Source organism: Micropterus salmoides, unplaced genomic scaffold, assembly GCF_014851395.1.
Source record: "Micropterus salmoides isolate LMB-PRFRI ecotype aquatic unplaced genomic scaffold, ASM1485139v1 Ms_hic_scaffold_8, whole genome shotgun sequence".
Classification (NCBI taxonomy): Eukaryota; Metazoa; Chordata; class Actinopteri; order Centrarchiformes; family Centrarchidae; genus Micropterus; species Micropterus salmoides.
The window spans coordinates 27,653,356-27,669,552 of record NW_024044570.1 but is presented as its reverse complement, the minus strand read 5'-3'; the positions used below and the strand labels follow the sequence as shown (position 1 = coordinate 27,669,552).

At 42.1% G+C, this 16,197-nt stretch overlaps 1 protein-coding gene across 4 annotated transcripts in view; it reads right to left on the bottom strand.

The window, feature by feature from the left end:
* Nucleotides 1-570: 570 nt before the first annotated feature.
* bicd1a (bicaudal D homolog 1a) overlaps nucleotides 571-16,197 on the bottom strand; it is a 33,788-nt gene continuing 18,161 nt past the window's right edge. The window contains exons 2-10 of one of the 4 annotated variants that reach the window (XM_038706968.1): nucleotides 15,707-15,919; nucleotides 12,243-12,395; nucleotides 10,962-11,459; nucleotides 7,800-8,192; nucleotides 6,882-7,640; nucleotides 6,558-6,709; nucleotides 6,201-6,411; nucleotides 4,056-4,141; nucleotides 571-2,756 (exon numbers count right to left, since the gene is read on the bottom strand). In XM_038706968.1, coding sequence (XP_038562896.1) covers nucleotides 2,636-2,756; nucleotides 4,056-4,141; nucleotides 6,201-6,411; nucleotides 6,558-6,709; nucleotides 6,882-7,640; nucleotides 7,800-8,192; nucleotides 10,962-11,459; nucleotides 12,243-12,395; nucleotides 15,707-15,919 — 2,586 coding nt within the window. In that variant the 3' untranslated portion in view covers nucleotides 571-2,635. Of the gene's footprint in view, nucleotides 2,757-4,055; nucleotides 4,142-4,162; nucleotides 6,412-6,557; nucleotides 6,710-6,881; nucleotides 7,641-7,799; nucleotides 8,193-10,961; nucleotides 11,460-12,242; nucleotides 12,396-15,706; nucleotides 15,920-16,197 lie in introns of those variants that run through there. The other 3 variants (XM_038706966.1, XM_038706967.1, XM_038706965.1) reach the window with 3 other exon arrangements.

The window sequence follows — 16,197 nt, the reverse complement described above, 5'->3', positions numbered from 1 at the left end:
TCCCACCTAAGTAGTTTTACCCACTTAATTACCTGCAGGAGGGAGGGTATATAAGGCAGCTAGTTGCTTTCAGTGTAAGTTTGTTGCTTGTTGGTGTCGGTGTCTCCTCTTGTCTGTATGGAAGACAATAAATGCCACGTTTGTGCTTGCATTTTACCTCAGTCTCATGTCTCTCTCTGAAAAAAACTTAAAGCCACCGCCGGGCCATCGGACAAGTTTAACAAACTGTAACTTAAACTGTTGCTTACTTTAAAACTGACCTTCACTTGGGTGATATACTTTAGGGTAAAATAGGGAATTCTGCTTTATTTCTTGGTGCTGATTCAAATCACCGTCCTTTGTGCTTTAAAACAAATTATTCTCTTGGGCTGTATTACGAACTGTTTAGAGTGATGCAGAGAAAAAAATATGATGATCAATGTCTAATCTTTCTGGTGTTTTTTTTTACATTCTGACCTATTGTGCTGTCCATGTGAATGCATGGATACAGGTACCAACTCCAGAAGCAAAAAGATCATCTCCGTCTAGTTCATTAAAACGATGAGACAGCGAAATAGACACAAGTACAAAGTCACATACAAATCTACGGACAGGTCTTTTATTTACTTGTGAAACCAATGAAACACTGTTTTAAATGGAGGAGAAACTGTGAAACACACTGAAGTACAGCATACAGCTATCGTTCTTTATAAACCAGGTTCTTTTCATTTTAATTGGATTAGTCTCTCTCCATCCACTTATGCTATATTGTGCAAACAAACCAAGAGAGTTAGGTCACCAATGAGCCTGCGTGGGTTCAGAAGTTACTTCTGGACCACAAATATTGTAATCACTCTGTGGATGCAAAGGTAACAATCTACACTTAAAGACAAATCAAACAAATTTACACAGAGAACAAAAAGAGTCCACACATTTATCGCTGCTGTAACAGAAATGTTTTTATCCATCATTACAACACTATACTGGCTATGTAGTCTCAGCCTATCCGTTTCATATCAATCTGGCAAAAGTATTCAGTGCAGTGAGCAGAAAATTAACATTAAACACTTTATGAGACAGAGAGATGGGACTTCAATTATGCAACAAACGTCACACATTACATCCATCTCAGTCAGACTTTGCCTCATTCCTCTTGTGATCAATACAATAGGCAAGGCAATATACAATATTGTGTCAAAGGAAATTGACAGCAGTGCTGTAACTTGTCTCCCTATATTTTGTATTTTGTTTTGAGAAAGTTGTGGACACCCCTGCTGTCCTGCCTTTTTTGTCAGCCTGCTGGTTAATTCATGGCGACACAAATGACTGAAAGATTTAGGTATCAGTCTACGACCGGTGCTACTGTATTGCTATAATGCATAGTGCATAATTGTGCTTGGTCAGTACTGCATACTGTTTGGAGGAAGCATGTGGAGACAGCTAAACATGGAGATGTTACGATGACAGACAAGTGTAGCTTGGGATACTTGAAATGTCAATTTGATTGACACTGTCATTGTAGGAGGAACTAAGGGTGATCTGGGGTTGTGACCACTACAGAGAAGACAATGAATACTTTATGGTAAGAATATGATGTTGACATGACAGAGATGGTAACTCTAGAAGAGGCACACCTTTGGGGAATTTACATTTCATAACTAAAGTTTAAAAGAAGGTGGTCAGTTCACTCCATGATCACTTAAACCTGTGCAATTCAAAAGGCAAAAATCCAGGCCAACAGCCCTAGTCCTGATCTCACACGCTCAGCCTCTCGTCTATCCGATCTGAGCTACATAACAGACACAACCATGTCACTAGAGTCTGCTGTAAAAATAAATAAAAATGATAGGAGGTATAAAATTGTTTTTATGCACATGATTTGCAAAACAATCTCTGTATAAAAAAAACACAAGCATCCCAAGAAAGACTAGTGACGTTAGAAAGGTAGCTCAAATCCACCCATCACCACCAAAAAAACAATTTTTTTGTCCTAAAACGATAAAATGTTTACCTTCATTAGTCTGTTTGCAATGTCCAACCCAATGTTCTCTAACACTCCTATGTAAAAATGGCATACATATTTTTCAGTTATTATACTGACAAAATCTAACATTTTAAATGCCGTATATTATGGTTAGGCAAGTTTTAAACCAGTTCACAAGGTCAAAAAGAACTTTCGCATTGACAAAGTTCTGCTTTTGGTTGTTTTCACCACAGCAGTGAAACACGTCATGATATCGTGATCCTGAAGAAGGACCAACAAACACAGAAAAAAACATTCCAGTAATAAATATCTCAGAAACTCAATATGTAAATAAACAATTGATAGAGTAAATAAATTAGAAATAAATACTAATACGAATGAGGGAAAAGTCATTTGTCACTCTGGAATTTTGCGCCTCAGTTCAGTCCTTTCCAGAGAAGAAGAGAGTCTTCGTCTTCATCTGCGACCCAGGTAACCAGGAGGTCCCGCCGAGGGCCGGTCCATGTTGCGCCCCAGGGTGGGGGGGGGGGGTGTCACAGAGTCCAGTAAGCACCAGGTTTGACTGCTAGGTTCGGGGGAGTTCATCTGAGGGAATCCCCGTCTACAGTGTCTATGTCTCTGCATGACTCCTGCCTACTCGACGAGGCCAGGGCCTGGGCTGGAGCAGCTGGGTTAGGTGCCGGGGGGGTGGGGTTGCTGGGCCAGACAGTTACGAGGGTCGCAGGGGGAGAGAAGGCTGCTGCCGCTGGACAGGAGCGTGTGGTGTTCTGAGAGGTCTGCCAAAAATTTAGCACTGCAGGAATGCAGGAGATAGGAGACAGGAGAAGAGAACAAACAAGTTAAAAAGACTGTTCATTGAAGGACTACAAAGGAGGAGAACCGTTTTTGGAAGAATAAGGTTGCATCAAATCGACAAACAAAAATGCAACACGTGACACCGGCAAAAATACTGACATGGTTTTGTTAAAAGGAAAAGCTACAAATTTTTTCAAGCGCTTTCTTGTTGGTGGTGAAATGAGAAGATTGATACCACTTCTATGTACTCTAAATATAAAGCTATTGCAAGCAGTTAGTTAGCTTAGCATAGCAAAAAGACTGGAAACAGTGGGTAAAACTAGCCACAGCTTCAGGTCACCTCCTGTAGCCTCGTCATCATCAGCCCGAGACACCAGGAAGCTTCATATTTAGTGTTCAGACATGATAGTGGTGTCAGTCTTCTGAACAAATACTTGTCAAGAAAGTGTATAAACGTATTTCAGGCAAACTACAGCATTCCTTTAAAACCACCCTTTGTAACATATTCAAAACAAAGTCTTTTTGACGAGAACATCTATAGAACAAAAGAGGGAGACAAAGGCAAATATGACTTAAAATCTGTCAGCAGTTGCCTTGTATAAATGTCCACTTTGTTGACAAAAATAAAGAGACACAACTTGTTGCCCAGTCTGTTGGTAAACACAAACATTATTGGCAACATGTTGGTAAGTGAATGCAGTTCTTAAAGGTAATAGATCTTCCTTACAGTGGACATCTTGACTTGTCAAACTCAGGTGTAACTAATGATGCTAATTATGACTATTGGCTAACTGAAATGCCTTTATGTGACATTTCCATCGTTATTAATCACACCTGTGCTTTTCCTGCCATGGGAAGTCAAACATCTATCACAGTGAAAACTATAGTGCACATCCGAAGTTAACCTAGAACTTTGAAACTACTTTTTTTTTTTCAACACAAAAGTTGAAAGTTAAGAATAAAAAGGAGAATCAGCGTTAAATATATACAGTAAAAGCATGTATAGAAAACCGCCATGCAAAACTATACATGCAAAGTGACAAACAATTCCTTCACTCCCCCGCCCACTGAGAATGATTTATGCAATACAAGGGTCTCAGCCATAAGTGTTCTTAACTGGTTAATGTAAAGTGTGAACTGAGAGCATGCAGGAACATGTATCTTGTACAGATGCAAAAAAAGAAACTGTGAGCATTTAATAGGATGTGATTAGCTGCAACTGGAATTCTGTGGCGTGTAATAAATAGATAGATAGTAGATAAATAACCGACTACTAGCAGGTTCTACAGCTGGTTACCTGCGGGCTAGGGAGGCTCTCCCTCGCCTTAGTTGTGGGGAGAGTGACGGTACTGAGGCAGCAGGCTGCTGACAATCTACAAGAAACTGATAAATTAGACAGATATACAGAGTGGTGACACTCAGGGTTAGACAATAGCACAGAGAAAACACGGAGGAAAAGACAAGGGAAGGCCTTGTCAGAGACAAATCGACTACTACTGGTATGCTGCTACGATAGCTCAGGTTTTTATACTGAAGAACCAATCTGATCCTGGTCTATACAGTTGTTCTTATGGCACTACTATAGCAGGATAATATTTATTATATTATATAATATTTTATTATTTACATAAAAACTTTTATTTAAACTATTTTACACAACCCTTCTGCAATTTTACTTGACTTTGGTTCTCTTCGATAAGAAAAATGTTTCTCCTGCTGTGGAAGTCAGTGTCTCAGAATGTAAATGAATGGGAAAAGCCTCAGAGAAAAGAGAGCAAGTGGAGAAATATGAGCAGAAGAAGCAGAGGGAAATATTTGAAGCCAGGCTGAGTATAAACCAAGTGACTGCTTCTACTGCATGTCAATTACAGCTTGCATAGTGTGAATGTAACTAATACTGTAAAGCAGTCTCATCTGACCACACTGACTGGACCAGTCTCTGCACATCTAGACAATCAGCACTGGAGGTAGAAAACACAAAGCACCCTAAGAGACAGAGACATGGACACAATTTACACACACACACATACACTTCTAAATCCAATACTGTATTGATCTGTATAGCAGAAAAAAGGGAAGGGCATACACAGTGGGGGTAATGCTGAACAATCCAATCCTGCTCAACTCCACACTAGTCGTGCTTGTCCGTTCCATTTAAAAATTGTTTGTTTATAGGATGTTTATAGGATCACTTATGATATATATGATTATCTGACTTAGGAGATTGAAGATCGAGAGAGAGGTCAAACAGCATTTGACAGGAGAGAGGGGAAATGTGTTCAGACACTGCCATCTGGTGGAAGAAACTGGGAATACTGAGAGAGAGGTTTGTCAAGAAATGGGCCATCAGTGGGGGAATACATGGATTTAGCTTACTACATTGGGAGGTAAGAGTAGAGGAGAAGTGAACTGAAGACAATCAAATAGGAGGTTGAGGCACAGAGAGGAGGTCTGACTGGTTTCCATACTACTCTGGACAACACATTAACCGTGTAACACATTTTAAGCCTGTCAAATGCTTTTTGACATATCTATAAATAAATAAATATTACAACATATAATAAAAATATCACAGGTTTAATAGAATATATTAATTACATTTAATAAAAAAGCAAAAAAAAGATTCTAACATGTAATTCATGGAGTCTGGCACAGGGAGGTGCTCTGAGTCACTGTAAGCTGAAGCGAACACTGCAGCCATTTTTTTGGTTTGGTTTTCACTTTGAAACACTTCCCAGTACTAAGCCAGTGATACACAATGTCACATTTTATCGTAGCAGCTATTCAGATGCAGAGAAAAGATGTCTGATATCAAAATTGTGATGATGTTTGTATGCAGTCCAACTTTCATTCAACCTTAACAATAACAAAAAGGCTGCTCAGTGCTGTTTTTGAAGGCTTTTTGAAGATGGAGCAAGCTGTCGGGGTTGAGTGCCGCTGCATGTTCAAACCATAGACATGTGAAACCAGTTTTTCCTCCTCTCTGTGTCCCACCTAATCCTGAGGCTCTCTGGGAACTGTGTACATAGTGGATATTGGTGCTGGGTGTGGAGACGATGATGAATCATCGCCTTCGCCGTAGGTGAGGAGATACTGTGGCCGGGCTACTGGTGCTGTGGGATGTAGACAGTTGACCTTTGTCTTGTCTCGAATAAATGAGTCGTCGGCACTCTAAGGTTAGCCACTCAGGATCTATTATGATGGGCTGGGTGCCCGTAGACCAATTAGGGTAACTGATGTTAGGCAGAGTTGAAGTTGAAATGTGGATTGTTTCAGAAAGTGGGTCTGAAGTCCAGGCAGACATGGACGGACAGGTGGTTAGCTCTACAGAGCGAGGACTACTGAGGGTCAAGGGGGTGTTCAGGCTGTGGGTGGGGATAATGTAAGGGTTTAGGAGCCTGGTGGGGCTGGAAGGAGCTGTGAAGGCGCCTCTGCGACTTACTTTGGGCGGGCTGCTTTTAATCTTGGGCACTTTAGCGCCACGGCCACGGTGGGTCTGCTCATGGTCAAACTCCAGATCCTCCAGGCGTTGGGTCAAGGCCAGTTTCTGCTGGATGGCCATACGAAGGAGGGAGTTCAACGTCTTTTTCTCATCCTCTGCTGCTGCCAGCTGCCTCTGCATCTCATCCAGCTGGGTAACGTACTCATCACATCTACAGAGAGAGAAGTAAAAGTACAGAGGGAAGAAACAAAGATTTAGCAGGAGATCTCTTCTACACAAGCTAATTCTATTTATTTTTTAAGGAAATTTTAAAATGTTCACTTTCCCAGCTTGGTTGCCTCTTATTTCCCCTCTCACCTTGTGGCAAACATGGCCCTGAGAGACGAGAAGGTGGCGGCATCTTCTTTCAGAGCCTTCAGCTCGTTCCTCAGTTTCATCATGGTCTCTGTCACCATTGACTTTTCATTCTCATACTTGCTCTTCAAATTTGCCAGTGCAACCTCTGCTGTCTACAATGTGGATAATTTAACATTTCATTACAACATGTAGGCCTAAGTCTGGATTGTGTCTCCGACACATAAAGGTGAGACACACAAATGAGAGATATTGCACCATTTCTTTCAGTTTGCATGGTTATTACATTTTTCATGGTACAAAGGACAAAGAAGAATCCCTTTTCACCTGTTTATTGGCCTTCAGCACCAGCCTGAGTGTGGCTATCTGCTCTCTCTTGGTACTGAGCAAGGACTTTAGTTTGAGTATCTCCTCCATGCACAACTCCTTATCCTTGTCAAGCATAGGTGCCAGCTCCCTGGCTGCAGCTCTCTGTCTGGACAGCTGCAGTGAGCGGTCGACTGCTCTCTGGAGGTGTTTGATCTGGTCTCTGATGATGGCGTTCAGGTTGTAGATATTCATGGGCTCCTTCCGCAGGTCCCCACCTGCCTCTGAGGGCACTGGAGATGGGCAAGGAGAGATGCTGATGACATGGGAGCCCGTGGGGTTGCGGGTGGGGCTGCTGTGACAGGATGGAGAGTCCCCGGTGTTGGTTGTTGTCTCACTGTGATGGGCGTCTTTGGATGGGGAGTCCAAAGGACTGCGTAGGGATTCGGAGGAACAGGCTGCAGATGCTGCAGCGAGGCGTCGTGCCAGGCGAGGTGAGAGCAAAGCCCGAGGGTCTTCTGAGCCTTTAAGGCTGCCACTGCGTGTGACGCGGCTCTGGCGGTAGTAGTCAAGCATTACGCGGTTGGGTGTCTCATTGTTGCAAAGACAGACGTGGTGGTAGAGCTGTGCCAGTTCCTCACTGAAGGTTACCAGCTCATCCTGTGCTGCATTCAGCATGCCCTGGCTCTCTGTGGCTGTGCTCGCGGCTGCTCGAAGCTCTGCCTCCAGGCTCGCCACCCTCTCCCGGCTCTCACGACAACTACGCTCCAAATGAGTTACCTGCTTGGAAGAAATCAGTTGGAAATGTGCAACAGGATGCAAAGCAGAATTGAGTGAGATTACTATTGTCCAATAAAAAAAACTGTTGCAATTCTTTGCAATGTTACAATTGACGTGGCGATATTAACATAAATATTACTGCATGTAACAAAGACAAACCTGTTCACTCAATGCCTGGACCCTGTCGTCACTGTGGCTGTCACCCTGCCCCTCCACAGCCTGGTTGTACTTCTCCTTCAGCGCCTTGAGCTCCGCTTTTAGGTCAATCACCTCCGTCACCGCCACCTTGTACTTACACTCCAGGATCTCGAACCCATGGATGTCGGGATCATAGTGGCCATTGGCTGGGGGTGATAAGGAGCCACCGTTGGGTTTCTCACTCTCCTGTGGGTCATCAAGCTCTTTGTCTCCATTGAGACATTTCATGGCATTAACGTGTTCCGTGAGGCGATGGACCCGCTCATTCTGTTCGGTCAGGGCCCCCTGTGTGTGCTGGAGCTGGGTCTGTGACTCCTGCAGGTTCATGAGCAGCGCGGCCTTCTCACGCTCCACCTGCAGGATGGGCGGATACACATCCATGTGAGAGGCAAGACAGTTAGGAAAAATACAATGCTGCATGTGTGTTTAATGACATACATGTGTGTGACTTCCAAGTTCTGACAACCAACTACTGGCAAACATGCAGCATAATTTAAGCTATGAATGTGCAGCAATTACCCACAATAAATTAAAATTAACATAACAAAAGCAGCAATATTCAGAGGTGGCTAATGAAAGCTATAGTATAGCAGGCTCAGTTCCACAAATGTATAATCAGTATGACTTGCACAGCTCCATAACATTAAGGGGCTAATAAAGACAAAGACAATGTACCATGCAACCATCACTATTAGGCAGCAAGTGAACACAGGAAAGCAAATCATGGATATTGACAACGTATCATATAAGTTAACCTGTATTTCTGACTGTACAAAAGGTGTACAATGACATGTGGTGCAGCTTGCTTATCTTAAAACCCATTGGTAACAACAATGGGAACTGAAATAAAGTGCTGTTTAATTACTTCCACACAAATAAATATGTTTAAAAGATGTAAATGTAATGCCTAGGGTGATTAAATTGAGAATGTTTTTCAACAGTGTCCATACTGAGAAAGACAAAATGGACTTTACAAGGTTCAACTGCCAATTAGAAGCCCGATGCTGCTGGCGTTTACTTCTTTCCTGGAATAATCAACTTGTCAGAGAAAATTGATTAGTGAGTAATTGTGTTTATAGAGAAAGGCACACTGCTAATATAGCAGCCACTGATCTGATTTTCTATTTCCCTGGGGATCTCAGATAAGGCAAAAGTGTGCACTAATGACTTAACTAGATTTCAGCGTGAATTTAATTTACCTATGATTTTTAAGTCGTTCAACATACTGTAGGTATTTCTCCTGTATGGGCTGCCTGCTCATGTTTATTATGTATGTGCTGCACTCAGGTGACTCAGTGAAAAGCAGTTCCTATACTTTATTACATGAGCTCTATATTTATACTCTATGTCATATGGATGTAGCTTATCACAGTGCAGATTTGGAAGTTATTGTGGTATGAATATAAGTGTACTGTGCCTGTGGACCTGTGGCCTGTGTGCCTGTGATTTTCCCTGCCCAGGCTTCAAATGAAAAGCCCGTTTCTGTCTCTGTCTTGCTTCTGCATCCACGTCTACTGGACACTAATCACCTTGACAGGGCTCCCTATGGCACATGCAAATGTACTGCCACTGCTGCTGAACACTTTTTGCTTTGCTATCCCACTGAGACATTAGCACATATAATACATTGTATGCAACACGTTTGTCTGTCACTGCTAAGATAATTTTATTATTATGCGTTTCAGCATATGTACTTTGTGTCATGATATGGTTTAAATGCTTTTTCAGTGCCATTATTTGTATGCTTGTCTGGAAAACATTTAGTAAAGCCTGTGTAGAATTTTGCAGTATTTTCTTCTCATCCCCAAACTGTCATCACCTTTTCATTTCCTTGCTGTTGCTGTGTGAACAGGGCTGCTTTCATCGTTGGAGCGATGAACACAGAAAAACTAACACACCAAACAAACACAGACAAGCACCCACACAGAATGCAGCAGGGCAACAGATAAGACCCCTCGGCCTCTACACTGAAAACTGAACTGTGGGAAAGTGGATCGATACAGTCGTCTTCTAATATATCTTCTGTGTGTGCTGTTGGTTTCATCCTTTTTTTTGGAGTGTCGGTAGCAAGTTTAAATATCTACCAGACAGTAACTAAAAACACAACAAAAGTGATGTTCCAGTGGCGTCAGTATCGACCTTTAAAAGGAACATTCAATGCTATAAAAAGAGCTGAACAAAGATTAAAGGCTTTCTAGCAGGTGCAAGTCAACACTGGTCATTTTACTTGGATTATTATGTGTTATGAGTTTAGTTTTGGGTTATATTTGTGTTGTATTTTTCCCTGTGTTTTTCTGGTTTTGCCATTGTTTTATTTGTCTATCTATCTGCCTGTGTTTCTCTCGTTCCTTGTCCCTAGTTATTTATGTCTTGTCTCGTATCTTAGGTCTTAGTCCTGCATTTTAGTTCTGTGCTTTAGTTCATGTTAATGTTATTCCTGGTTTGTGTATTTCTGTGTTTCATTATTTGATTTCGTCTTGTTAAGGGTTTTGTAGCTTAGTTTATTCTATGTTTATCTGCATGTTTTTTACCTCTTTGAGTCCTTAGTCCTATGTCTCCATGTTTTAGTGTAGTCCTGTCACCTGTTTGGTCCAGTCTCAGTCCATGCCCTGATTTTGCAGTCTTTCCATATTTTGTGTTTTACTTTGGTAGATCTGTCCTGGTGTGTTCCAGTGCGCTATACTTCCTGTTTTATTTTGTAATCTTCTGTGCCTGGTGTTCTTGTCTAGCTTTGCATCCTGTTCTGTTCTCCTTGATGTGACGCACCTGTTTTATGTTCCCGTCCCACTCGTTTGCCTCACTACTTAATGCCTGTGTTCTGTTCAGTCTGTGTTGGATCATTGTGGTTAGTCTCATGTGTATGTTTGCTCTGCTCCTGCTCCCTACCGTTTTATGGATTTTTGGTTCTAAATGGATAACCTGGTTTTCGTTGGACTTGTTGTATCTGCCACTGTTGTGAGTATGCCTTCAGTTAATTAAATATTGAACTGAACCTGCTCAGCTCTTGTGTCCTGCGTTAGGGTCCTCATCCTTGCTCACACACTCTGCAAAACCCTGACATTATGGGTATTTAACGTGGGATTTACTGACCCTGCGGTGACCCGGTCTTTTCTTATGACCCACCTGTAGCAGCTGCTGTTTGAGTTTCTGCATCTCCGACAGGTTGAGCTCACTGAACAGGTCCGGCACAGGGTGCAGGCCCTCTCCTTTCCACCCTGGCCGGTAGTCCCCATTCATCTTAGCCAATCCGGTGCCAGCGTGAAGGTGGCCGTTGCGGCGGTTGCTGTCCTCATTGTTGCCATTAGCAGCAGGTATGGCGCTGCCATTTGTGCCATTTGTTCCGTTGGTTTCCTCAGGGAACTTGAGGCCCTCAACGCCAGTGACGGTGAGCGCCAGATGGGCCCCTGCTCCGTAGACGCTGTCACTCAGGCTGATATGGTGGGCCAGCTCCTTCCTCAGAGTGTTCTTCTGCTCTCGCTCACTCTTGAGGGCATCCAGGGCCTCCTCCAGCTGACCCTCAGAAATTTCCTTCAGACGTAATGCATCTTCCAGCTGACTGTTGAGAAGAACAGTCTCCTCCTCGAGTACCTTAATTTCATGCTTCAGTCCCTCATACTCCACCTGATTGGAAGCAGAAAGGACAGGCGGGGGAAAAAAGGAGAAGAAAACATTTAATTTAATTACTTAATTAATTAGATTCTAAAACATATAAAATCCTGTTTGCTAATGATTGGGTGGCCCAATTACAGGTGAAAATAGAGAGGAAGGTGCAAGTAAAACAACAAAAAAACAGCAGCGGAGAGAGAGAGAGCAAGTTAAGAAAAAGCACACTTTAGACATTAATGTGTCCCCTTTGGGTCAAACACCACACAAATTTTCGATCAACACGCCAGGATGATGCGTCAAAAAACTCTTTAGTCATTTGAATTAGATTACAAAGCAGGTAAAGGCATTCATTTTTATTTCACCTCAACACTTGCTGATGATGTAACCTTTACAGTAAGACCAGCAATATCTAAGTCTTGCAACAGAAGAGTTTTATTTTGATTCATGACCTTAATCTATTCCAGCCCAGCGCAGGTATTAGATATTGTGTCCATTTTGTAATTGCACAGGGGATCCTGTAGCTCCTTAAGGGAAATAAAGGAGGATGAAAGCTAGATGAGAGCACTGTATGATCTAATGCGTCCTGGAATGGATACTGAGAACTTAAAGGGGTCCACGTTTGAGAGGTTGAATTTACGAAGTGATATTGGGAAATTGAGTGACATCATTCATCTCAACGGGGGTTGGTGTCTCATCATGGAAAGCCTGTATGGGACAAAATTGGCTGGTTTGTGGTGTAGCTGAGAAATGAGAGAGTGAAATGTTACACCGTAATAACATTATGATCTTCATACTGACCTGGCTCTGCTTGAGCGTCGACACCAGTTTCTGCAGCGTGATGTTCTCTTCCTCCAGCTCCGTGTAATCCTGGAGCAGCCTGGTCTCTCTGAACTTGTACTCTTTAATCTCTTCCCTCATCCTGCTCCTCTGTAGCTCCAGCATCTCGTTATTCTGGAGAAGAGATAAAAGAGTGGGGGGGCAAAGATGGTTACAATGAGGAGAGGAAAAGGAATGAAGTCGATTCATAACTTAAATCCGTGCCAGATATTTTTCTTTTCCATCAGCTTAAGGTTGGATGATACGCACCGTCTCATAATGCTGATCAATGCAACTGACACCAACGCAGAAAGTACTTTTAGTCATACACATACTCCACACTCTCGGACATATACATCTCCTCTCTGATAGCATCAGGATGAGAACATGCATCAAACACTTTCATTATCTTAAATGCCATGAGTCAGCACGCTCCATCTCCCAGACAGATCATTATTTTAGGTCACCTGGTGTGCACAGATAGAAACATGAGCATATGCTGGAGATTAACTTTCGATGAGAGAAACGCACCAGCGACAAAAGTCATAAATCTAAGTACAGTAGGCGGCAGCATGGGGAATATGTTGAGACCTCAGTAAAATCCTCTGTGCTCACACAACTACTAATAGTAAGTTTTATTCCAGTGAATACTTGGACTGTTACTTGTTACTTTTCAGTTGGTAGTAGTGGTATAAGGGGTAATTTCAATTATTTGCTCAGCCCAGGTCACTTAAAAATAGTTTTTGTTTCACAGTAGTAGAACGTGGGCAATTGTATAAACTACACTATTTTTCAAGCAGAATAGGAATGAGATTGTAACGACTACTGGACAAGTATGGAATACAAAATAATGAGCAATTTACAGTATATGCACGCATGTGTGTACTTCTTTCACTGCAGAGTGAAGCTCCCCTGCAGCTCTCTGTGCATATGGCAGAAGTGCTGACCCAGAGATAGTGTCAGGAGCGGGTGGGTACACACACAGGAGGGAGAAAATCAGAGACTTGAGACACATATGGGCTCTTCTGTGCTTTGAATCTCCAAAACTTAAGTATGTGTGTGTTTAGGGGTGGATGACAAGTGTGGTTTTAGAACTGGTAACTGGACTGAAACTAAAGACCATTACGATACAGTGAACCTTTTGATGTGTACAGTTGCTGACTGCAGCTCCTATACTCTTGAAGCTAATGGAGCCTCAACTGCAATGTACACTGAAGTACAGTAGGACTGCTCCTGCAGCTGCACTGAAAATACTTTTATACTAATCTAGGAAAAGAAACCAAATTACATTGTAAGAACAAACCTTATTACCATAAATAACTTTTACAACAATAACACATCTTTGGATGCTGTATTATTGATTATAATGACCTTCCCTTGCTACATGCTGTCCAATTACATATTCATGAAAACACAGGGAATTACACTGAGCTGGGTATGAAGTGCACAGGATTAGAGGCCAATTATCAGTCAGTGAGGCTCTACAGAAGCGTAGCTGATCAGGGGCTATAGTGGCCGGGGTCAGGGACAATGTGACACACAACACTGGCAATGAGCCCGCCACAGACCAGAGCTGGCCAACTCACCCCTGATCTGGAGTTCACAGCACAGACTATGACATAGACTACTGTGACAGCTTTATTGGATTCATGACACAATAGCAAATATGGCAGGAATCCAGCCATTTTGTATTCATTCATCAGTACCACCACTGTTGCTGCAGTAATGGGGAATGAATACAAAATATTAACACAGGATCGAGAATAAGTATACAGTAACAATACAGTACAAGTTCAGGCAGAAGATACGCTGTATGTGCCTGTCTTCTACATAAGAGAAACTGAGGCGCTGTGATTTCATAAAAACATATTATTTGTGAAATTTCTTGTTTGCATAAAAGGGTTACACTGCGATTTCAACTGCAAAGTAAAGTTTTCCCATAAGTGTGCAGTGTGACTGCAACACCTGCCTCACACGATGAGAAGGCGACTCCTCCTCCTCATTAATGGGCATCACACATGCAAATGAGGGTTTCAAAGAGAGCCAAGAGCCATTTGATGAATGCATCATCAAAGAGCCAAGGTCACGATGCAAACAGGTTACATCTGTGTATGTGAAGAATAACAGCTCATCGTGAATGTATCAGGTAGTCAGCTTTCCAACGAAAATATTGTTCTGTAAGCTCGATATAATGTGGAATTTCTGGACTAATTGACCTGTAGTTTTGTGTATGATTTTATTTTTCTTACATTCACACTGACATATGACATACAACAAATGTGTCAATCTTTGAGACATACAAAAAATAATACATACACAGAGTATCAACTCACAACACTACATGATGAATATAGTGAATGAGAGTGTGTGTGCTGTGGGTGTAGTGCTGCTTGTGTGATGAGAGCAGCGTGGCTCACTCTGTCCCTCCACATGTGCCGAGCTCAGGGCATTTCACTTATTCCCCAGCTTAGCACCGGATTTGCCCCCCACAATGGGGTCGTGGCCACGGCGTCTGACCCCAGCTCGAACTCCTCGACACAGCGGCTGCAGACATGTATGAATGCGTAAACGCGCGCTTTGCACGTACACACATGCATATTGTTTTCTCTGCGTGAGGTCTGATCTCTTTCTGCCCGCCTATGTGATCCTTTGGCCTTTATCAAACACACTGATCTCATGTAAGTTCATGTACAGTAAATTAGGCTAAACAGAATGTGGAAAATAGTCTGTTTAAAATTCGAGAAATTGCAAAGATTAAGGAAATGTCTACTTCCAGTTTGGTTTAACAGTTTGTTATACTTTTCTCACAATCCTGAGTTACCTTTTTTTAAAACTCTTTACAAAGTTAACACAATCTTGGACTGAGCTGCAGATTTTTGTTTTTGACTTCTGCAACACAAAATGCATTCAGTGACCACACCTTTTTAAAATAAAAGTGATTTGATTTGATAATCAAACTCAACAACTTCCAAACCTCTATGAAACCACTGCTTATTTTGCACATCTTAAATTTCCTGTAAACTCCAAAACTAACTTACCACAAAACAAATTCACATACCAGTTGCTACATTTCTATGATACACAACTGAAAGAATACTTCAAAATGAATATCCATTGAAAATAAATAAATAAATAAATGCCACCAACCACGGCTTTTCCCATTTTAGTTTAGTTAGGGATTTTGCAATTTTCCTTTACTACTATCTATCTAATCAAAAACATCTTACTACAAGGAAAAAAATAGAAAAATAGGGAGAGAATTTTAAAGTACTACAAAATTGAGTATATATCCAAATACATTAGTTCATATATACATACAGACACGAGTTCTAGTGTCAGCTAATGCGATGCTGTTTTCTCACATTTATCCTGATTTCCTGTGTATTCCTTGTCTAGCATGAAATGACAACTCAGTCTTCAGCCTCTGTAACTGTCCACAAGCTCACCTCTCGCAGCTCCTGCACAACCGTGTTGAGCCTCTCGTTTTCAGCCTGGGCGTTGGAAGCCACAGAACGGCTTAGCGTCACATCCGTCTGCAGCTCCAACAGGCGGCCCATGTAGTAGGCCTCCTTGGAGGCTGACTCCTGCAGCAACGTCTCCTCATTGGTCTCCCCGTCCTCTGCCACCTTACGCTGGTTGGTGTAAGCCTGGCCGAACGCCTGGGGAGGAAGGAAAGCAAGCAGAGTAAAAGCAATGCAATGCAAAAAGAATAGTAATAAAAAAGAATTACACAGCCAACAAACATCTTTTGCGAAGTCAAAATTGATGTGACACTGATCCAAATCCTGTCATATAACATCAACATCCTAATCCATGTGAGGGATTTGCACTCACTTGCATGTAGAGAAAATTTTAATACACAAAATCACACTTTCGGCCACCAGGCGTACTCCTGCTGTACTTTTGACCACTGGCAGTACTGAAAGCATACTTGCAG